The sequence below is a fragment of the Delphinus delphis genome, chromosome 4, assembly GCF_949987515.2.
Source record: "Delphinus delphis chromosome 4, mDelDel1.2, whole genome shotgun sequence".
Classification (NCBI taxonomy): Eukaryota; Metazoa; Chordata; class Mammalia; order Artiodactyla; family Delphinidae; genus Delphinus; species Delphinus delphis.
In genome coordinates, this window is record NC_082686.1 from 49,677,347 (window position 1) to 49,699,202 (window position 21,856).

General features: G+C 37.1%; 1 protein-coding gene across 1 annotated transcript in view; it reads left to right on the forward strand.

Annotated features, from left to right (window-relative positions):
• The first annotated feature begins 1,785 nt into the window (after positions 1 to 1,785).
• Positions 1,786 to 21,856, forward strand: part of ZPLD1 (zona pellucida like domain containing 1) — a 39,494-nt gene continuing 19,423 nt past the window's right edge. The window contains exons 1-3 of the mRNA XM_060009863.1: positions 1,786 to 1,921; positions 17,992 to 18,212; positions 21,531 to 21,712. Of these exons, the coding sequence (XP_059865846.1) occupies positions 1,786 to 1,921; positions 17,992 to 18,212; positions 21,531 to 21,712 (539 nt within the window). The remainder of the gene's footprint in view (positions 1,922 to 17,991; positions 18,213 to 21,530; positions 21,713 to 21,856) is intronic.

The window sequence follows — 21,856 nt, forward strand, 5'->3', positions numbered from 1 at the left end:
TGGAGTGGTGATTCCAGCATCATCCAGTGTTTATAAGGATTTGAATGAGAGACTATAGGTAAATGATCTGGCAACACACTGCCTTCTTTGTATACAGCATCCACTCAATAAGCATTATTTTTCTCCTGTGAGACAATATAAAAGCTAGAAAGCCTTTTTGAATAATAAAAATAACTCACTCTTGAAAATTCCTGACTCTGAATCCGTAGGGATGGGAGACTTCTTTAGATTGAGAGACAACAGTGTGAGTCTAGAGTCTCCAGTGCCTTCTAGGAGTTAATGGGACCCATCATGAGAAGGAAGCGGCGGGGCATTGCATTGCTGTGTGTGTGATGGGATGTACCGTTCAGACACAAGCTGCTGTCTTTCCTAAAAGTCTTCCAAAGACTCCAAAAGAGCAAGGCTGTCTTCGTCTATTTGGAGTGTCCTGAGGAGCTAGACTGAAGTCATAGGCATGGCCAAGAGACCCCAGGGTCTGGGTCAGCCATTTGTGTGAGTCTTCTGTTTCTGGAGTGTCCTAGCGGATCAGAACTAACCAGACATGTGGCTGTTCTTCCTAAAGTGACTAGGTTTGTGCCTCAGTGGTATGTTATAGTGCGTAAGGAAGGAAGCTCCTGTTTAATTAATAGTTTTTGTGTCTATTTTGGGGAGTAAACTCATGCTTTCCTTTCCCACATCCTCACCAAAGTGACTTTGTTCACCATAAACATGTTCTACTAAAATGACGATTCAAAAGCAAGATGTATTTCCTTCCTTTTGCTAAAGACTTGATTGATCATCTAAGGGCAGATCTTTAAGGACAGCTAAAACATCTTTTTTTTCCCCAAGCCCAAAGCTTTAAAAATGCAATAAATTATTTGAATAAGCCATTTGCAGTTTTATTTTCTTTTTGTTTTTTATACATAGACCAAAACCACCAACCCAAAAAATTTTTTTCCAGTGCACAAACTATGCTCTGAGAATAAGTTGGGCACTTCTGGAAGATATTTTAACTTTATCAGGACAATAAAAGGCCATAAAGGAAAAAAAATTAAATACCAGACTGACTGGAGTTTAAGTATTAAAGTCAATTTATATTTATTTGTTCAACACACATTGACAATTTCCATTACACTCTCCTAAGAATTCAAGGTTTTCATACTTCTGTATCAATTATCAACCACCAATGAGCAGCCATTGGAGAAACCAGGATGTCATTCTACACGTAGTATTTTTCTGTTCTCCCTTTCGCTTTATTCCTGTGTTTCCTAGGAAAATGATATACAAACCATTGATTTTGAGAAGTAGTAGTACCCTGGAATTCCTTTGTTGAGAGGAAATTTTTCTTGACATTATTTGGTCATTGAGAGAATTGAGAATTCTCTGAAAATCAACTCTTGAATGTTAAATCCCTCTGACTATGGATATTGGTACTTTAAAGGGTAGCGTTGCCTCCAAATCAGTCAGTCTGCCTAGCTAGGCTGTTCTAATCTGCTAAATACTTGGTTTGAGTTCTTCCTATTTATAATAAAAATCTTTCTTTTGCAAATGTTATGATTTATATCTTAGTTCTTCTACTACAAAAGCCTAGCTTTGTCACGCTTGCAAACTGGAGTCAAAGAATAAAAATAATTTTGAAATATTGTAGCCAAAATCTCTGCCTCATTGTTGATAATTATTTCTGATAATCCTTAGGTCTTTAATGAGCTTTGCCTGCATGGATGTAGACAGCCTGCCTATCCAACAGTGAGTTGAGATCAGCCTCAGTCTACCCAGCAAGTGAGAGTGAAGGCTGGTGATGTCCACATGAAAAGTAACTCTTTTCTAGGTTTTGCAATGGAACAGATATGGTTGCTCTTGCTTCTAACAATTAGAGTGCTTCCAGGGTCTGCTCAGTTCAATGGCTACAACTGTGACACCAACCTCCACAGTAGATTTCCTGGTAAGTCTGAACCCAATCTTTTCTCTAATTGTATCTGGAAAGAGCGATTATGTTTGAATAGTAAATCATTTAAATACATATGGAAAATGAGGGGGATATCTGTCTATATTAAGTGGATGTTAACAAATGGCAAATGACAAAAGACATTTTTCTGAAGTTGTAACTTATAACCACATTAACATACAAAGTGTTCATTGTAGTTTATATTATTATAATCACTGCTCACAGATGTGAAAAATATTGGCTAATGGTTGATAAAATTGGGAGAGGCTAATGTCATTCAAAATTTGTCTAATTGAGGGATGTTTTTCTCATAAATTAATTCAGACTTTAAAAATTGCCCTTATATGCTGATAAATTTATTTAGGAAGAATACTCAGAAAATGACTGTGAAATATTATGCAATACTCAAAAAAATACTATTTCAATGAAATGTTGGTCACCACCAAAGTACGCACACCAGCTTCAGAATGCATTTCATAGCAACCCATCAATATTATGACAGACATGAGATTTTGACCATATTGATGGACGTGTCCCACAGGTTCCTAAAATCTGCACTTTTTAGAGGTAATTTAAGGTTTCACTTAAGTAGTCATCTTTTTATATCAGCTAAAGTTATAGAACCACAGTTCAATAGTTACAAAATAAGAACTAGATGATCTGAAACTACTTTTCTACTTATGTATTGCAAACTGAAATACCTTCTGCAATGTTTTACATGCTCCTGTGTTTGGAGCATGCCAGAGTAACAACACACCTGCATAGAGCAATCAGTAGGTAGTTAGGTAGTTGATGTGAAGTTTCTAATTTATTTGAGGAGAGGTAATCTGGCTTGCTCCCAAATAAAGACAAGAGTATGTAGGAATGGCTTCATGAGCCCAGACCTAGTATGAAAGTACTTGACAGGTTTAGTAAAATAAGGAGGTCAGGATGGGGAATGTCCAAAGACAAGTTTACGAAGATCAGTTAAGGCATGGTTCTTAATGATTTTGAATACCACAAATGATAGGATTTTTCTTTTTTTACTATGGAAAATTGCAAACATATGCAAAAGTAGAGATTAGTAAAAAAGCACTCATAGTAATCATACAGCTTCATCAGTTGTCAACATTTATAAATTTTGTTTATCTCTCCATCTCACTACCTCCATCTCTGAAATATTTAAAAATAAATTCATTATTCATGTTTCATTATATATATAAGTGAAAAGAACTTAAAAAAGTCATTACACTTGTATATCTAATAAACTTAACAATAATTACTCAATATCATCTTATACTCAGCCAATTTGCCTCTAAATCCACATGGTGCATTTGTTGACGTGTTTCTTAAGTCTGTCTTAATTTATAGAAGTCCCTTGCTTTTCTAAAATGCCATTTATCTCTTTAAATAATTTGGTGATTTGTTTCTTGGAATTCCAACACTCTGGATCTGGTTGACTGTAACTCTTATGTGTCATTTAACATGCTTCTCTTTTCCTGTATAACCTGTCAACTAATGAGAGCTAGAGGTTTGAATAAATTCAGGTTCAGTTGTTTTGGCAAGGATACTTTTTGTATTATTTGTGTAATAAAAGTGTTTTGTCTTCATTTTGTAAGCAATGAAGAGCCATTGCATCTTTTTAAACATACCTTTTTAAGAATTTGATGTGGTCACATTTTGTTTCAGAAAGCAGACGTTGGGGAAAGTATGAAGGACAGAATCAAGTTAGAAGAGACTAGAGGCAGAGAGAAATGTCACAAAGGCAGTGACAATGGAAGCAGTAGAAGGAGACAGTTATTAAGAGATGCAGTATTTTGTGGTGGACTCCCCAGAACTTGAGAACTGATTTGACTTGGGAAGTGAGAGAAAGAGAAGGCTAGAGGCTGTTTTGAACTTAGATAACTGGATGTCGATACTGTTAACTGAAGCCAAAAGTATAGGGCATTTGCATGTTTTAGAAAGGAAGTTTGGGTTCGAAAATAATGACTTTGAAGTGCTCTTAGAGAGTAGAGTGGCAGCGTCTACTCAGAAGTAGGAAATATGGACCTGGGTCCGAGGAGAGAGGTTGAAACCAAAAATAGCTGTGTGAGAGTTGAATCCCTGTGCAGTGAGTGAGCAATGAATGAGGGGTAGGAAAAGGAAAGTTGTGGAAATAGACTACTATTTAAATAACCTGGTGGTGAAAGAAAGGGAGGAGTAAACTGAGCCAGCAGTTTAAATGAGAAAGGAGATTTTTGGATTAGAGGACTAGAGACACCTGAGTCTACATGAGCAAAGGGAAAGTATTCAGAGACTAGGAATACTAACAAAGAAATAATTGATGTAATGAGGAAAGAAAATATGGAAGAGATCAAAGGTACAGGTGGAGGAGTTAACCTTGGAAAAGTGGCAGCTGTTTGTTTGATTTAGGAGAGAAGAGAAATAAAAGAGGCAGAGAAGTTGAGAGATGCTAATTATGTTCATCTTCGTGGTTGAAGTGGAAGGCAGAGGCCCTCAGAGAGTGAGGGGCAGAGGCCTGGCTGGGACCTGGGAAGGGTAGTCAAGTCTTACCCTGTTATGGATAAAAGAGAAGGCCAGAATGTGAGAAGATTGCTCGGCAGAGAGGAACTAGCTGATGATGTATTATACTTGTAAAGGTAAATAAAACCTGTAAATAAGCCAAGGAGTGACTAGGACAGCAAAAGGAAGTATTTTTCATATGGTAAAATTTAAAAATTATGTTAAAACTTCCATTTACAATGGTGCGCACTGACCATCAGCGTCAAAATCACCTGAGATAGTCGTTCAGTGTGGACTTCACTGCTTTCCCCCAGATATGTAGTATCAGAATCTCTGAATATGGTGCTGGGAATTTGTATTTTAAATCCTGCAGATGACTCTCATATGCATTATGATTGAGAACAGCTGACGGTATTCTATTACTTTCTTGAATCCATTATTCCAGTTAAAAGCACAGTCATGTTTGGGGAAATATAACTAAAAACAAAATCTTCTCCCAACCCAAAAATTCTTTCCACAAAGATAGTAGAAATGAGAACACATTTATCATTGAATAAGCATTAAACCAGAATGTGATGCTCAACACAGGCAATTCATTAAAAGTTTGCAAAGACAGAAAGGAATCTCACTCTTTTACATAGTCAAGCAGAGGCAACCCATTGCATACATGTTTTCAAAATAAATAATAATTAGTTCTCAAGTAAGAGGACTTGACAGCACCATTTGTCATGTATAGTTCGTCCTGAATTTATCTGGTAATTGAGGTGACCATCTGTGTTAGTGTAGTAGCTTTCTCCAGAGGGAAGATAAAATTCTCATATCTTTATGAAAGGAGGTACTTTTGTGATTTGGAGCAAGGCTCCCGGAAGTGAGGCTCCCACCGTCCCCAGACTGTGAGATAAGGATACTATTTTCCTTGATGTTTACATTTCTAAGAGATGGTTCCCAAGTCCTTGAGAAAGACGTCCCTGCATCATAAAGCTGACAAAAGTCCTATCTAATTTTCAAAAGGATTTATATACATTTCAAGGAGAAGAGAAAGTACTTACAAGTTTTCTGATATAAATGGTCTCTTCCTTTATTTTCAACAGGGAGAATTAAACCTCTTATTTTTAATTTGTATTTGTCCTTACACATGTTAGCACTTTTAGTACTTTTGGGCTTAGACAAAAAATATCCAAACTTTCCAAATTTATACACACACACATACATTGTTGCAATTTAAAATTTATATTAAAAAAACCCCTAAAATTCAGATAAATCAAAAGTTCCATGAGAGGCTTTAAGTTTATATGGGTAGTCTTTTCAAGTAAGCCCATTTTTGCAGGTTGTGTGCAAAAGACCAGAGTGAGCAAATAAAGCCTGAAGGTTAATTGCTCACTCCCCTCTTGACCTGTGGCTTCTCTTCCACATCAGGATCACCCTTGATGTCATTAGGAGCTCCACAAGCTGCTCAGATACTAAGCAATGGGCTAGAATGAGAATGAGTCTGGCAAAGGAGAGGAGCTATCTAAATGCAAAGTAATGTTAATCATGATGAGAGTAATCATCTCACCCTATCTGACCTTTGCTGTTTCATGACATTAGAACTATTTTCTTTAATTTCCATGCCATTTATCCTTAAGCCAAGGGAACCACCATGGCCTAATTCATTTTAAATTTAAAGGGATACCATTTAATTTTAAAGGTAGTTAACTCTTGCCTATCTAAGCTAGTAGCAGGGAATAGACTCATGCCCAACTGACATTATAATTATGCTCTTCCAAGAATAAAATGCAATCCATAGTTGACTTTTAGAGTACCAAAGAATTATTTGGTCAAAGTGAAACATACAGATAAATGCATTTGGCCTCTGCAACTAATGGATACCTTATGGAACCAGCCCCTCTCTTAGAAGACGGTATATGTAAGGGTCGGCCTAAACTTTCAAGCCTCTAAAGAAGTCTTTAATGATAAAGGCACAATCAAGGAGAGATTAGGTTAATGACACCAGAAACTTTGTGGCCTGACATTGTTTTATGGTGAACTAACCAGTCATGGGAAACTGAACGTAAGTCAATGTTTTATGACTTGTCATTTTGTATTCTATTTGAAATAGTGCTAAGAAGGAATAAATTCCATGTATAGAATGCTAGGCACATTATGTAATTCTCTTTTATTTCTTACAATAAACCTACAAAACTTTTTAATTTTTACTTTATGATATGGAGATTGAGGATTAGAATTTTTCTAATACTGCAAAGCTAGCAATTGTCAGAGATATAACACTAGAGCTCTTTCCATCAAACCATGATGCCTTAAAGTGAATCTTGAATACTAAGTTTAAAAAATGATTTATACCAAAAACCAAATAATCCAATTACAAGTGGGCAAATGAGTAGACATTTTTCCAAAGAAGACATACAGATGGACAGTAGGCACATGAAAATGTGCTCACTAATCCTCAAGGAAATACAAATTAAAACCACAATGAGATATCACCTTACACCTGTCAGAATAGCTATCATCAAAAAGACAACAGATAAATGCTGGTGAGAATGTGGGAAAAGGGAACCCTTGTGCACTGCTGGTAGAAATGTAAATTGGTGCAGCAATTATGGAAAACAGTTTAAAGATTTCTCAAAAAATAAAAATGAACTACCGTATGATCCAGCAATTCCATTTCTGGGTATATATCTAAACGAAACAAAATCATTATGTCAAAGAGACATCTGTACCCTATGTTCACTGCAGCATTATTTACAGTAGCTGAGACATGGAAACAACCAAAGTGTTTATCAACAGATGAATGGATAAAGTTGTGAGATACACACACACACACACACACACACACACACAAACACACACACACAATGGAATACTATTCAACTATAAAAAAGAAGGAAATCCTGCCATTTGTGACAACGTGGATGGACTGCAAATGTTATTATGCTAAGTGAAATGTCATACAGAGAAAGACAAATACTATACGATCTCATTTATATGTGGAATCTAAAAAACAAAAGCAAAACTCATAGAAAATGAGAAGAGATTTGTGCTTACCAGATGGCAGGGGTGGGGGCATGGGAGAATGGATCAAAGTGGTCAAAAGGGACAAACTTCACACTATAAGATAAATAAATACTGGGGATGTAATGTACAACATGATGATTATAGTTAACACTGATGTATGCTATGTTTAAAATATATTAAAAGTTGCTAAGAGAGTAAATCCTCAAAGTTCTCATGACAAGGAAAAAAGCATTTTTTTCCTTTTTTTTGTATCTATATGAATGATGGATATTAATTAAACTTATTTGGTAATCATTTCACAATAAGTGTAAGTCAAGTCATTATGCTGTCACCTTAAACTTATATAATGCCGTATGTCAATTGTATCTCAATAAAACTAAAATTTTAAAACTATGTGTAAATGGAGAATCACAATGGAAACTGCTACATTAAAGAATTTGAAAAATCATATGGTAGGAAAATTTGTTTAGCTTTTTCAGGACCAGCTTGACTAAGGAAATTTTTTCTCTGATAATATTTATTAATATTTCAATGAGTACCAGTGTTCCCCAGGAAATAAAATAGAGAATCACCTATTTCAGTGATAGACTTCATGGGCAGGTCAAGTGAAATGAGCTGCCTGATTTTGTGTTAGGCTTTGCTTAACCATTGCACTGTTCTGTGCCCAAAGACAAAGTAAGAGTGGATTATGGAATAATTATCCCAGGGAATACGTTCTGTCTCTCTGTGTAGGTAAGAAAGGCCAATTCTGCTGCCTTCCTACATAGTAGCAGTGTTTTGGTCTCCAAGCTGTGAAGAGGATACCTGCTTTCGCTTTGCAGCTGTGACTGCAATTACTACACCAGATGAGGCAGAAGAACTGATCGAGACAGCGATTGCAGATCACATCCTGATTATCACATTCAGTGATAAAGTGCAGTGGAGAGAAGAGGAATTAGTCAGCAAGTTCAGTGACTGAACAATTCAGAGTTCTGAATTGTTCTTCTTTATTTTAATAACAAAGTTCTTTATTGCATGGATTTTTCATTTCCTCTACTTGTATAAGTAAAACCTATATGCTTTTTTCTGCTTGAAAAAGATGACCAAACTCTTCTAGTTCTAGCAAGTGTGAATAGAAGCCTGCAAAGTTTATCGAGGACTGCGTATGCATTTCTTTCAGCCCTGCAGACAACAGCTTGCATTTGCTAATGAGAAACAGAAGGGGAAAACTGAGGTGGTGAGGAACCTGTTCAATACAGAGGGGAAACCTGAATTCCTAATCCACTTTAAATTCTTCATCAGCTGCTGGTATTTTGGGTAGATGAAATATCAATACCCCTTTTAAACTTCTTGCTCAATATTGTATAAAAACTTGAGGAGAATTAACTTTAAAAATTGTGTTAAAACAACAAATATAACATCTGTTTTCTAAGCAAGTTTAAGTTTATGTAGTGCCAAATATTGCTACTCTCATTTTATAGAGATAGAAGTAAAAATGATATATAAATTACTTTTATAATCTGCTAAGATTATATAGTCTTGGAATATCTCTTGGAGTCCAGGAAATAAATTAGAGTTGACCTTCCATATCCATGGGTTCCACATCTGTGGATTCAACCAACCTCAATGAAAATATTCAGAAAAAAAATTCCAGAAAGTTCCAAAAAGCACAACTTGAATTTGCTGCATGCCAGCAAACATTTATATAGCATTTACATTGTATTTACAGCTATTTACATAACATTTACATCATATTAGGTATTATAAGTAATCTAAAGATGATTTAAAATATATAGGAACAACGGGAGAGGCCACAACAGTGAGAGGCCCACGTACTGCAAAAAAAAAAAAAAATATATATATATATAGGAAGATGTGCATAGGTTATATGCAAATACTGCATATGCCATTTTATGTAAGGGATTTCAGCATCCATGTATTTCTTTTAAATTTTCGTATCCAAGGGTGGTCCTGGAATCAATCCCCCATGGATAATGAGGGATGAGTGTCCTTTATTTCCAGGTGAGATTTCTGTGGTACTACAAAGCAGCGCAGTCTTCAGCATACAGGAAAGACTCCTCCTATTATACTGAATAGGTTTTGGTTCATACAATCAGTTTTAAACCAATGCTACCTTTAAGTATGTATAAACCAGCCCATGGATCCAGGTGCAATCATATTCATGGGAATACCTGCATCTGAACTGCACAGAGCCGTCAGTTGCTCACAATAGACTCACGCAGCCTCACACTTCTCTTTCAGTTGTTTCGAGGAGTGCCCAGGGCCTAGTTGCCATTTGAGGTAACTGTCCTGCTCCTCTGGTTATTAAACTGCTATGGTTTGTAGCATGGGGTAGAGGTGGGGAAGGAGAAGACTGACCCTCTTCCCAATTTTATTTCACACATTGCCACCTGAGCACTAAAGTAGACTCATTTGGGTTCAGTCTCACAAAGCCTTTCACAACCCTCTTTCATTGTAATTCAAACCAGTTAGTTCCTCAAAAAGGAAGGAACTCAGACACACACCCATGCCCTTTACAATTTGTTTCTCTCTCTTTCCTGTCCCTTTTTCATCCAAACCTCTCCCTCTTGTAAGCCTATAAATCATACAGTTTGGTGGGAGTGCTTAATCCCACCTGATAGAACCCACCTAAGGATTACTTCCTGCCCAATCAAAATGTATAGTTATGACTAAGTAACTCAGTTGGTTAAGAGACTTGTGTAGGGGAGGAAAGATAATTTTCCCTCTACCCTTCTAGGTTCTTAGCTGAAGCCCCCTATAATAAAAGACAGATTAATAGAAAAAAACAAATAGAAGTTTAATAACATGTAAACCTCCTATATTCATGGGTGATACCCAGGAAAACGGAGTAACTCCCTGAAATGGCCCAAGCCACTACCTTAAATACCATCTCAAGCTAAAGACAAAAGAGATGGTGGTGGTGGGGAAGCCAGTTATGGGAGGTCATCAGGTAAATCACAGTAAACAGGAGTATGGTTGTTATGCAGATTTAGGTCTGTAGCCTCCTTTGTAAGAGTTTCTGGAGGTTTAGTTCCCCTCTTCCTTCCTGGTACAGAGAAGGAGATGCACTTACAAATGGAGATTTCCCTTATAAATGTAAATGTCTCTTTCAGAAGAGTAACTTCCATTTGTTTTCAGGGATTCTCCTATGTCTGCCATTTCTGTTTTCTTTTTTTAAAAAAATATTTATTTATTTATTTAGTTGCACTGGGTCTTAGTTGTGGCACGTGGGCTGCTTAATTGTGACATGCAAACTCTTAGTTGCAGAATGCATGTGGGATCTATTTCCCTGACTAGGGATTGAACCTGGGCCCCCTGCATTGGGAGTGCAGCCTTAACCTCTGCGCCACCAGGGAAATCTCTGCTGTTTCTTAAAAATAATCAATTTAAGGTAATCCTTATGCCAAAGAGGCATATTTTGGGGTGGCATATTCTGCTCTCCTTCACTTGCAACATTGGCATCACCTGGGAGCTTGTGAGAAATGTAAAGACACGCCCCATCCCAGATCTACTGAATCAGAATCTGCATTTTAATAAGATTCTGTATAATGCATATTCATATGAAGTGCTGATTGGAGTGTGGTACTCATGATGTCTTGCCAGCTTTATGTTGTTACATACCAGAGTGTTTATGCCAACCCCAACTGGCTGTCACGCACTTGCTTGCTGTTAATGACAGTAGGGATTAGCAAATCCCTTGCTGTTAAGGGGAAATGATTTAAAAAATTTATTATTAATAATAAAGCAAGATAATTAATTGCCAGACTAATGCACTTAAAAAAGCTAAATACCTAAACAAATAGCAAAAATCTATTAATTTCATATTATTTAGTGTGTTGAATTAGAAAATATCTGACATAGAGAATTTTGATGTTCCTCTAAAAGTCTGAAAACGGGAATCATCTCAGGCAGTTGGCAGAGTACAGATAGGAAATATGAGTTCTGGATGAACAGTCAAGATGAACCTGTATCATTGAGCACATATTTTCTTTGTGAATCTTGAAAGTTGATATTAAAAAGTTAGGGGCTTCCTAACTTTTTAGGAAGTGGTTGGCGCGGTGGTTGGGAGTCCGCCTGCCAATGCAGGGGACGCGGGTTCGTGCCCCGGTCCGGGAGGATCCCACGTGCCCGCGGAGCGGCTGGGCCCGTGAGCCGTGACCGCTGGGCCTGCGCGTCCGGAGCCTGTGCTCTGCAATGGGAGAGGCCACGGCAGTGAGAGGCCCGCGTACCGGAAAAAAAAAAAAAAAAAGTTAGAAATCATACATGCTGTTTGTGAAAGAGTTTAATTAAACATTTTAATAAACACTTGCTGAATGTTTGTTAGGCACGCTGGGAAAACCCAGAGCTTTCAATGAGTTCATAATCTAGTGGGAAAGCAAATATCCACTCCCAGGTATAATGTAGGTGATATTGTAGACTCATAGTTAACGTGATGTGGGGTAGAGCGGAAGAGAATGACTATATATCATTGGAAAAATGAAGTCTTACAAAAGGAAGCCTTAGAAATTGTTTTTCTTTTCTCAGCCCATTTCTATTACCTGAGTGCTCTCAATGGGTATTTCATCTATTATTATTGATGTACTGAGTATTGGTGATTATCAAATTTATACTTCTTACTCTTTTCTATCCTCTAAATATTAGACTCTTATTTCCAACTACCTGCTGTATATTTCTGCTTGAATGTCCCATATGTACCTCAGCCTCTCAAAAACTGAGCTCATCATCTTTTTCCTTCCTGTATTCCTTATCTCAGGGAATAATCCACCCAGTCACTAATGCTAGAAACTTGACCATAAGTTTGACATCCCCTTCTCTTCATGCCATCATCTAATCAATTTCTTATAAAATTTAGCCAGTTGGAACTGTTTCATTTCTTCCCAACAATCCCTTCACAACAGCTGTGCCCTACCAAGACATGGTTGTATATAACGTGGTATTCAAACCTCTATCATATCATTATCAACTGCATTGCAATTGTCTGTTTTTTTCTCTGTGTCCTTTACCCAACCATGAGTTCCTTGAAGTGAAGGAGTCCTGTTAATATCTTTATCCTCAGAGTTTAGCACAGAGACTAACTACTGTATATAAACAAATGCTTTTTTTGGATACTTTGTTAACATGAAGTGGCATGTAGTTTAGATCTTGAAAATAAATAGGACCAAATAGCCTCTAGCTTGTGTAAAACTGATGGCACTGATTTTGTGTGTTCAACTCCTGTGCACCCCACCCTTTTTTTACAATCTACACTGACACCCAGAATTGCTTTTCATACAGATTTTTACATTTTCAGGTCAATAGGGAAGGAACATTTTGAGACACTGCACTTCAGTGCCGAGTTCAGTTCAATTCTGGAGTGTTTGTGTTGCAGAATATATGTGTGCAAATTATTTGAATACTTGCATTGATCTGTGCCCTTATTAATCCAGGTAATAATTAGAACATGTTAAATATTCTGACACTACTGAAAGAAAATGTAGGTCTCAAACTTAATAGTATTGAGATGAGATAAAAATCATTCCATGTATCAAAAACTAGGAATCATTAGCCTCATCTGGATGCAATTGGATGTAAGCCAGTTGAGTATGGAATTGTTGAGAAAAAGAAAATAGATATATTTGTTAAATATGTGAATCATATGCTGAGAATATATTGTCATTAATTATGTCTAAAGAGAAAAGTATATTAGGTGTTCTAGGAATGGAACTTTCTTGGAGATAAATAGGTAGAGTGATGTTTTTATTCACATATACAGAATTGGATCCATTTCCTTTTTACTCCATTTATATGGTAACCATATTCTATGAACCCCATATCAGGCTATGTTTTTTTTTTTTGTTTATTTATGGCTGTGTTGGGTCTTCATTTCTGTGTGTGGGCTTTCTCTAGTTGCGGCAAGTGGGGGCCACTCTTCATCGCGGTGCGCGGGCCTCTCACTGTCGCGGCCTCTCTTGTTGTGGAGCACAGGCTCCGGACGCGCAGGCTCAGCGGCCACGGCTCACGGGCCTAGTTGCTCCGCGGCATGTGGGATCTTCCCAGACCAGGGCTCGAACCCGTGTCCCCTGAATTGGCAGGCAGATTCTCAACCACTGTGCCACCAGGGAAGCCCCAGGCTATGTTTTTGTACATGGTGAGATAGATGGTGACAGGATATTTAGTGTGACAGGATATTTAAATTTGCATAATTTTAGAAAATCTGAGACAAACTCATTGCCTGATTGGTAGGTAAGAGGAGTGCAGAACATCTCTTTATTTTTATCTGAATTCAATTGAATACTGCATTTTTAAATTTTCTATGAATAACTTAGCTTGGTTAAATATCAGGGGAAAAATCACCCTTTGGCAGCATAACGGCACATAAACTCTGTATGCAGGCCTACCATTTTAGACATACTTAGTATCTTTAGACAGAAAACACTAGAAACCAAACATCTAAAGATGTTTATTCCTTGATTATTTTTTGTCATTAGCTTGTATTCACTGGATTGTTTAATACTGCAGTGTTGTTCAAAGGGATATTACAATTCAGGCCAGGGATTGGACAATAAAAAGCCTAAAAAAAATTAGTTGTTGAGAGCAACTGTTATTCAGTAACTGAAAAAAATTTCTCTACTTTTGGCAGAAATTGCTCTTTGGCAACTTGAAGTAGCATTTTTGTTTCCCTCAAAGCCTCACAAATGGAAAAGTTGTGCTGAATAGATGTCTTTAGTATCTACAACCAGGGAAAAATGTGTTCCTTGGAAGGGACAGTGAAAAGTCTTTAGAAAGCTAGGTTAGGATGGATTTGAACAGATCCTTTCTTATACTGTAAAGTCTTTAGTTTGTTATCATTTCTCCAAGTGGGATCAGCTTGTAGCAAATTCAGTTCCACTGCAGGGGTTACAAGTCTCCAGTTATAAAGCAGAAAACGGAAGAGAGCACTATGTCTGGACAAAGCAATCACTGCCATTGTTAAGCTAGCATAGGCATCAATTAATTCTCAAACAAAGGTGAGGAAGCTAAAATCTTCAGTTGGTTTAAGTTAAGGGAGTGATACCTCTTTTGTAACATATTTAATGATATGTATTAACTTCCATACATTTAGGGTATGCCAAGTAATGCAATGATACTCATTCTCTATTTCCCCAAGCATAAAGCGTTCTTAGTGCACGGTCTAGTTGAGAATTTGATTTCACATTTAAGTAGACATTTTGCTACCTTACGGAGACCATTTTGTATGTGAAGGTTTCCTGTGATCTTGCCTATGTGCTTGCTACTTGGCCTCATGCCTACCATTTCCTCCTTGCTTTTTAAATTCAAATGAACTGTCTAGCTCCTAACCAGCCTGAGCATATTTATTTCACACTTCTGTCATCATTCATGCTGTCCCCTTTGTGCTGTAAGTTTCCCACTCCTTTTTGTAGCTAACTCCTACCGATACTTCAAAACTCAGTTCAATGCCATCTTCTCCAGGAAGCTGTTCCTAATTAACTGGTCTGGGTAAGGTTCTCTTTCAATGCCACCCCATGGTTCTCTGTCCAATCTTTCTTAAATGTGGGCCACATCTACCTCCTCTTATGGACTGTGATCTACCTAAGAAAAAGGACCACTACTTTGTACATCCTTAGTGCAGTCTATTGCCCCATACTTTATGTGAGTAATTAATTAATTACTCACTGGAGTACATCAATGAATATCATAGCTTCCTGCTTTCTGGGACTTTCAATTTATTGAGAAGACAATTATACAAATACATATATGATTCCAGGTCAATACGACAACATAAGACAGAGTAGCATAATTTAGATTTGGGATCAGGAAAGTCTTTGGGAAAAAGACAATGAAATTCGAGACCTGAGGGATGAGTAGGAGTTCCTCAGACAAAGATTGGGAATTGGAGAAGCATCCTACAGAGGGGAAAAAACTGATTGAAGGTCATGTGTAACCTATATTAGGCTTTTTAAAATACAGTATTTTATTGAGGAATAACATATAAAATAAGATGCAGCAATTTTAAGTGTGTGGCTTGAAATTTTAACATATGTATACACTCATGTTATCACCACCCAGATTGATAGAGAACAATTTTATCACCCTCCAAATTTTCCTTGTTTCCCCTATTCTAGACAGTTTTCCTTCAGAGGTAACCACTATTCTGGTCTCTATGATTCAGTGTGATACATTTAAAGAACTGAACAGAGTTCAGTGAAACAGATGTAGGGAGTAAGGGTGATAGTAGAGAGGAGATGAGAATGCAGAGGTAGGCAGGTGGTGGATCACAGAGAGTCTTGAGGACCTGGTTCAAGATTTGGACTTTTGGCCTGAGTGAAATGAATAGCTGTTGAAGATCTTTGCAAAGAGGTAACATGATTGGATTCACGTTTTAACAGCTGTACTAATCAGAGGGCATTAAGAGTTGAAATAAAGGAACCAGTTAGGAGGTGAATGTAATATTCTAGGGAAAATATAATTATGGCATAGACCAAGGAATAGCATAAAGATGGAGAAAAATCACCAGATTTAAGATGTAATTTGAAGTTTGAATGTTTGAAACATTCAAACGTTTGTTAAAATGAACTCATTATTTTAATAAGAGCATCATTTAAAAATTATAGTTGCATTTGAACAGCTAATGTTGTTGAAAGCTAATAGAGATATTCTCCCAATTTTAAGTCATATTTATTATTTTCTGTGTTGGCAAAGTATGCTTCATCTGTGGGTTATCATTTTATTTTCCACCTACAAGGGGAATATTGCTTGGGGTTTTCTGTACCAAGCAGCCTAATATTTGCCTTTTGGCCATGAAAAAGATTTTCCATCTTTCTATCTTTTGCTATGAAAAAAATTTTTCTTTTTTGTATTGAGTTTAAAATCATAATCAAATATAGGAATTTCCACTTTGATTGATTCATATCCTCAAAATATGACTCACTTTACCAACAAAAAGCCAGTATGCAGAATAAACACTCCAAAGAAATATGCTGTTGAACACTTTTACCCATAGATTAGAACTGATATATTTAGCAAATTAACTTTATGCCAAAAAGTCATGAATGACATTTACATATTACTTAGATCATTTACCAAAAAAATATTTTATTATGCTTGTTTTTCCTTTTTTGAACAATCAAGGTGATTTCTCCAAACAGCCATTTTTATTTGTTTGTTTTCACACTTTGAAAACCAGATGTATGTTTCAGATTCTTTATCTCAGTGGTAAAAAATAAGAGTGGTAAAAAGTAGTAAGCTTACTGTATTAATTTCCTAAGTCTGCTGTAACAATGTGGCATAAACAGAGTGACTTCAAACAACAGAAATTTATTTTCTCGCAATTCCGGAGGCTGGAAGTTAAAAATCAAGGTATCAGTAGGACTAAACTCCATCTGAGACTCTGGACAGAATCCTTCTTGGCCTCTTCCCAGCTTCTGGTGGTTTGCTGGCAGTCTTTGCTATTCCTTGGCTTGTAGGTGTGTCACCCCAATTCTCTGTCTTCACATGGCATTCTTCCTGTGTCTCTGTCTCTTCACATGATACTTCTTTTAGAAGAACACCAGTAATATTGGAGTAGAGACCCACCCTACTCCAGTATGACCTCATCTAAACTAATTACCACATTCTGAGGTACTGGGGGTTAAGATTCAATGTATCTTTTTTTTTTTTCTGGAGGGAGGGAAACAATTCAATCTGTAACAGTTACCAAAACCAATAAAACTGAAAGCTTCTGACACTGGGGAATTGCCTAGCAACAGCCAAATTCTCCATTTTCTACATATATTTTCCTCATTACATGCAGAAAAATAACTAAATAGAGACATGAAAATCTTGTGTGTGGAGTGTGTGTGTGTGTGTGTTTGTGTGTGTGTGCCTGCTCACCTCTATAGACCTGGAATGGATCCCATCACTGATAACTCATGGAATCATGGAAAACTGCAAATTGTGTATTTACATTTTCATGCCTAGTTAATTGCTTTTATTCAGGCATAGTTATTGGCAAATTTTTCTTAGGGTAGACTGCATGTCTGACTGTAATATCAACAGATAAGTTTTCATTCTCTTCCTCTCTAGCATAATTTAATAAAATAAAATGGAATCTGGATAGACGGCTTTTGTTTATACATCCTGGATAAGATGGGTTACAAAACACCAAAGTGCTCAACAATTTGGCTTAGGATGGATTTTAACTGCTTCTTCCTTACACTTGAGAAAATGCATCATTTGTAGTGAGGCTCACTGCTCTAGACAGGTGATCTAAATAATTCAGTTCCTCTCTTCTGAATTTCCTCCGTGGCCTGATTTTTTCCACTCAATTCTCCAATCATATTACACTACCCAATAAACATTTAATGCACATCCACTGTGTACCGGGCACAAGGAAACAGAGATACACTATAATCTCTACACTCAAAGATCTCTCCTGAAATAACTAAATCAAAGACTATTTTTCCTAATACTTTCACGTTGGATTATGGTGTATTCAAGTATAGGAATGAGTTAAACAGACCATGGGGATGAAAATACCTCAGGGGATGGTAAAGTTATTCTTGGACCCCATGCTGTGCTTTCCTGATTTGTTTGTTTTTTTATATTTTTTATTTCAGCTGAAAGAGACATCAATGTCTACTGTGGGGTCCAGGCCATTACAATGAAGATTAATTTTTGCACAGTACTTTTCTCCGGTTATTCTGAAACAGACCTGGCACTGAACGGAAGGCATGGGGATTCCCACTGCAGGGGGTTCATCAATAACAACACCTTTCCTGCAGTGGTCATTTTCATCATCAATCTCAGCACCTTGGAGGGCTGTGGAAACAATTTAGTGGTAAGATTAGTGTGAAATTGTGTGCTAGGTTTGGGGATCATAACTAAAAAATCTCCCAATTTCATGAAATAATCAGAAGCCCAATCTGTCTTTCGAGAAAAAATTCCAATAAAACTGAACAAATAGCTTTCCTTTGCCTGTTTGAGGCTTCTGCTCCCAATCATACAATTTTATTTTCCAATAGTGGTTCTGTTTATTGTAGCTGGTGGTTGAGGGGGCTGAGATTAACTGTGCTACTCTAACCAACATTATTTTGTGTGAGTGATGCTAAGGAATATGTCTCTACAGTTATTATCTAATTATCTAATGATAATTAGCTATGTTCCTCATGCGTTTCATGGAAGTATCTTTTATATTCCAGTGAGTTTGGCGATGGATCACTTGGCCTATTGCTTCTTAGTGACCTCATTCAGGAAGAAAGATGAAATATAGAATGAGAAACTTAGAATCTTCTAGGTTATCATGTTTACCACTGAATGATCCATACCACTGTTTTGTAAAAGAGGGCTGTTAGCATTTCCAGTGTGAAATTCTTCATCCTGTGGGACTGTCCTTTGAATTTCAAAATGTTATCATACACAGTCTTACCCATGAAATCCCAGGAGCACGCTCTCTCCAGTCATTGTGAAAATCAAAACACCACTTCAAATATTTCCACCTTGAGTGAGAACCACTAGTCTACACTATTCATTTATTTATGCATGCATTGAACACCAAAAATAGAATTGAAAGAGGCATTCACTCTCCTGGGAATTAAAATTAATTGAAGTAAAAATATTGTGATTTGGGGGGTGTTACACTAAAATTCATTTAGCACTATTTTTTCTTTTGCTTGTTTAAATATAGTCTTATTGGTTAATCCTAGCAAAGACAAAAAGAAGATTCAATGAGCGTGACCACTTAGCCCAGTGAAGAAGGAGAGATCAGTTTTTCCTCTTGATAAATTATTGTTTGGGATTAAGGGGAAAAGCTTGATTATTCTAAGGGCAGGGCTTTTAAGACGTGGTGGGAGATAGGAGACAGGAAAAAGAGATTTCTTTGAATCTCCTTTATCTTTTCCCGGAGGGCAGTTAGAATATTGTGCCCATGACCATTTCCAAGTCTACAGCTTGAGTATTGTTGACTCTTTTTATTGAAAACGTTTATTCATCTCTCTGGGTTGTGTGCAGAGAGGTTATGAAGTGGGCCTAAGGGAGAGTGAGGGAGAGGGATTCAGGTTGATTATTACACATCCAAGGTTCCCTGTGGAGGGAGGGGGCCCCTGTGGAGAGCAGCAGCCCTGCCCCTCCTCCCACGGTCGCCCAAGGCCTCTCCTTCAAGGAGCTCTCTACTCTTGACTTCAGTCTTACCCTGCTGCTGGAAAAACAATTTGGGAGAAATGCCAGACAAAGCCTGTGTGTGTGTGTGTGTGTGTGTGTGTGTGTGTGTGTGCGTGTGTGTGTGTGTGTGTACGTGTTCGTATGTGTACCTTCATTTTTTTTTTTAGAGCTGAATTACTCTGGTATAAAAATTGAGATATATATCATGTGTATATATATGAATATATGTATATAATTTTTTTTCGCAGACAGAATTTGCACGTTTAGCTAGCCAGTCAGGCAAGCGATGTGTAGAGAGGAAGAATCACTTAGTTTTTTATTTTTGTCTTAGATGTCACCACCTTTGGAGTTTGCTCCAAGGATAGTCCTGTATGGGAAAAATTAAGTAGACTACTAAATCATCTGGATTAGAATCAAAATGTTTTCATTCATAATGATTTTGGTTCTCTTCATGAGTCAGCTAGATAATTGCTTCAGCTTTGCCCATGTGCTCCTAGGTTCATGTATAAAGGGTATTCTATTGTTGAAAATTAAATGTTACCGGTCTCCATAATATCTGCTAAAAATATTAATTGAGCATCATATTGTATTTGACATGGTGGGAGAAGCTCGATTGTATTATGAAGGTCAAGAACATTATTGATTATTCCTGAAATGCTGGTTCTTAAATTTTAGTGGGATTGGAGAAATGAAAGCTAATCAGTCCCAGGAAAATATACACATGGACAATATTTTTATATAAATTCTAGGAGTTCATGATCCCTCCACAACCCAACTAAGAACTATTGTCCTGGAAGGGGATGAGAATCTCCATGTACCACAGAGGAAGACCCTGAGAAGATCGACCCTAAGAAAATTTGTGACCTTAATTCATTTGTTCAGAATTTATCTTGAGGACCCCAAGATGCTGGTGTCACTGAGCTATGCTGAAGGGACAAAGGCAAACAAGACCAGGAGGGTCTCCTGCCCACGAAGAGCTCTGATTATGGATGGGGGTGTGCTGAGTCAGACTGCTCATGCACTGTGACTGCATGAATAGAAGCTGTGGGGTGTATCAGGAGAAGTTTCCAGGGAAGATGAGATCCAGGGGAGGAATGGGATATGTCATGGTGAGGAGGGGAGAGTGGAGGCAGGAGGAGTATGCCCAAAGGCCAGAGCAACAAGGGCCTTGGGGCTGGGACATTATTAACCAAGAGTGGGAGCCTGGAGATGTGAAGCTAACATGGAAAACAAGATCAGATTAACAGGGGTCTTTTAGGCCATGCCACGGAATTTGGACTTTACCCATGAGTGTTTTCAAATTACTTGCTGTAGCACAACGAGTGACATATAGTCTCTCTACTTTCTTATTTATGAAATATGAGTATAGTGTCTTTGGTTATATGAAGTTTTATTTAGTTAAAAGACACATATGAGTCAGACAGAGAAAGACAAATATCATATGATATCGCTTATATGTGGAATCTAAAAAAATGCTACAAATGAGCTTATTTACAAAATAGAGTCACAGATGTAGAAAACAAACTTATGGTTACCAGGGGAGAACGGGGGAGATAAATTGGGAGATTGGGGTTGACATATACACACTGCTATATATGAAATAGATAACTAATAAAAACCTACTGTATAGCACAGGGAACTCTACTCAATACTCTGTAATGACCTACATGGGAATAGAATCTAAAAAAGAGTGGATATATGTATATGTATAACTGATTCACTTTGCTGTACACCTGAAACTAACACAACATTGTAAATCAGCTCTACTCCAATAAAAACTAATTAAAAAAGAATAAAATCACCCTCTTTATGAGAGGAAGAAGAAAAAGACGTATGATCACTTATAAGTAGCATTATATGTGTATAATTTCAAAACCATGCCATGTTATAGTTGCAACAGACCCTAGAAATGATTTGTCTAATGTTTTATTTTGCATATGAAATGCCTAGATTTACATGTAACTATTTAATAACTGAGCTTGATCTACCATTCTAACAGGTATCCACAATTCCTGGAGTCAGTGCTTATGGAAATGCAACTTCAGTACAAATAGGAAATATTTCAGGATATATTGATACTCCAGACCCACCAACAATCATCAGTTACCTACCTGGACTTCTTTACAAATTTAGTTGTAGTTATCCATTGGAATACCTGGTTAATAATACCCAGCTTGCTTCGTAAGTCTCATTTTATTCTTGCTTTCTCATATTGTCTTTTGGTTTGAGTCATTTTTACCCTTGAGGGACTTATAAAGATGGTAGGATTTGTTGAGAATAGCTAAACTCAATGTCATGGAAACCACATAAGGTCTTATCTATCTA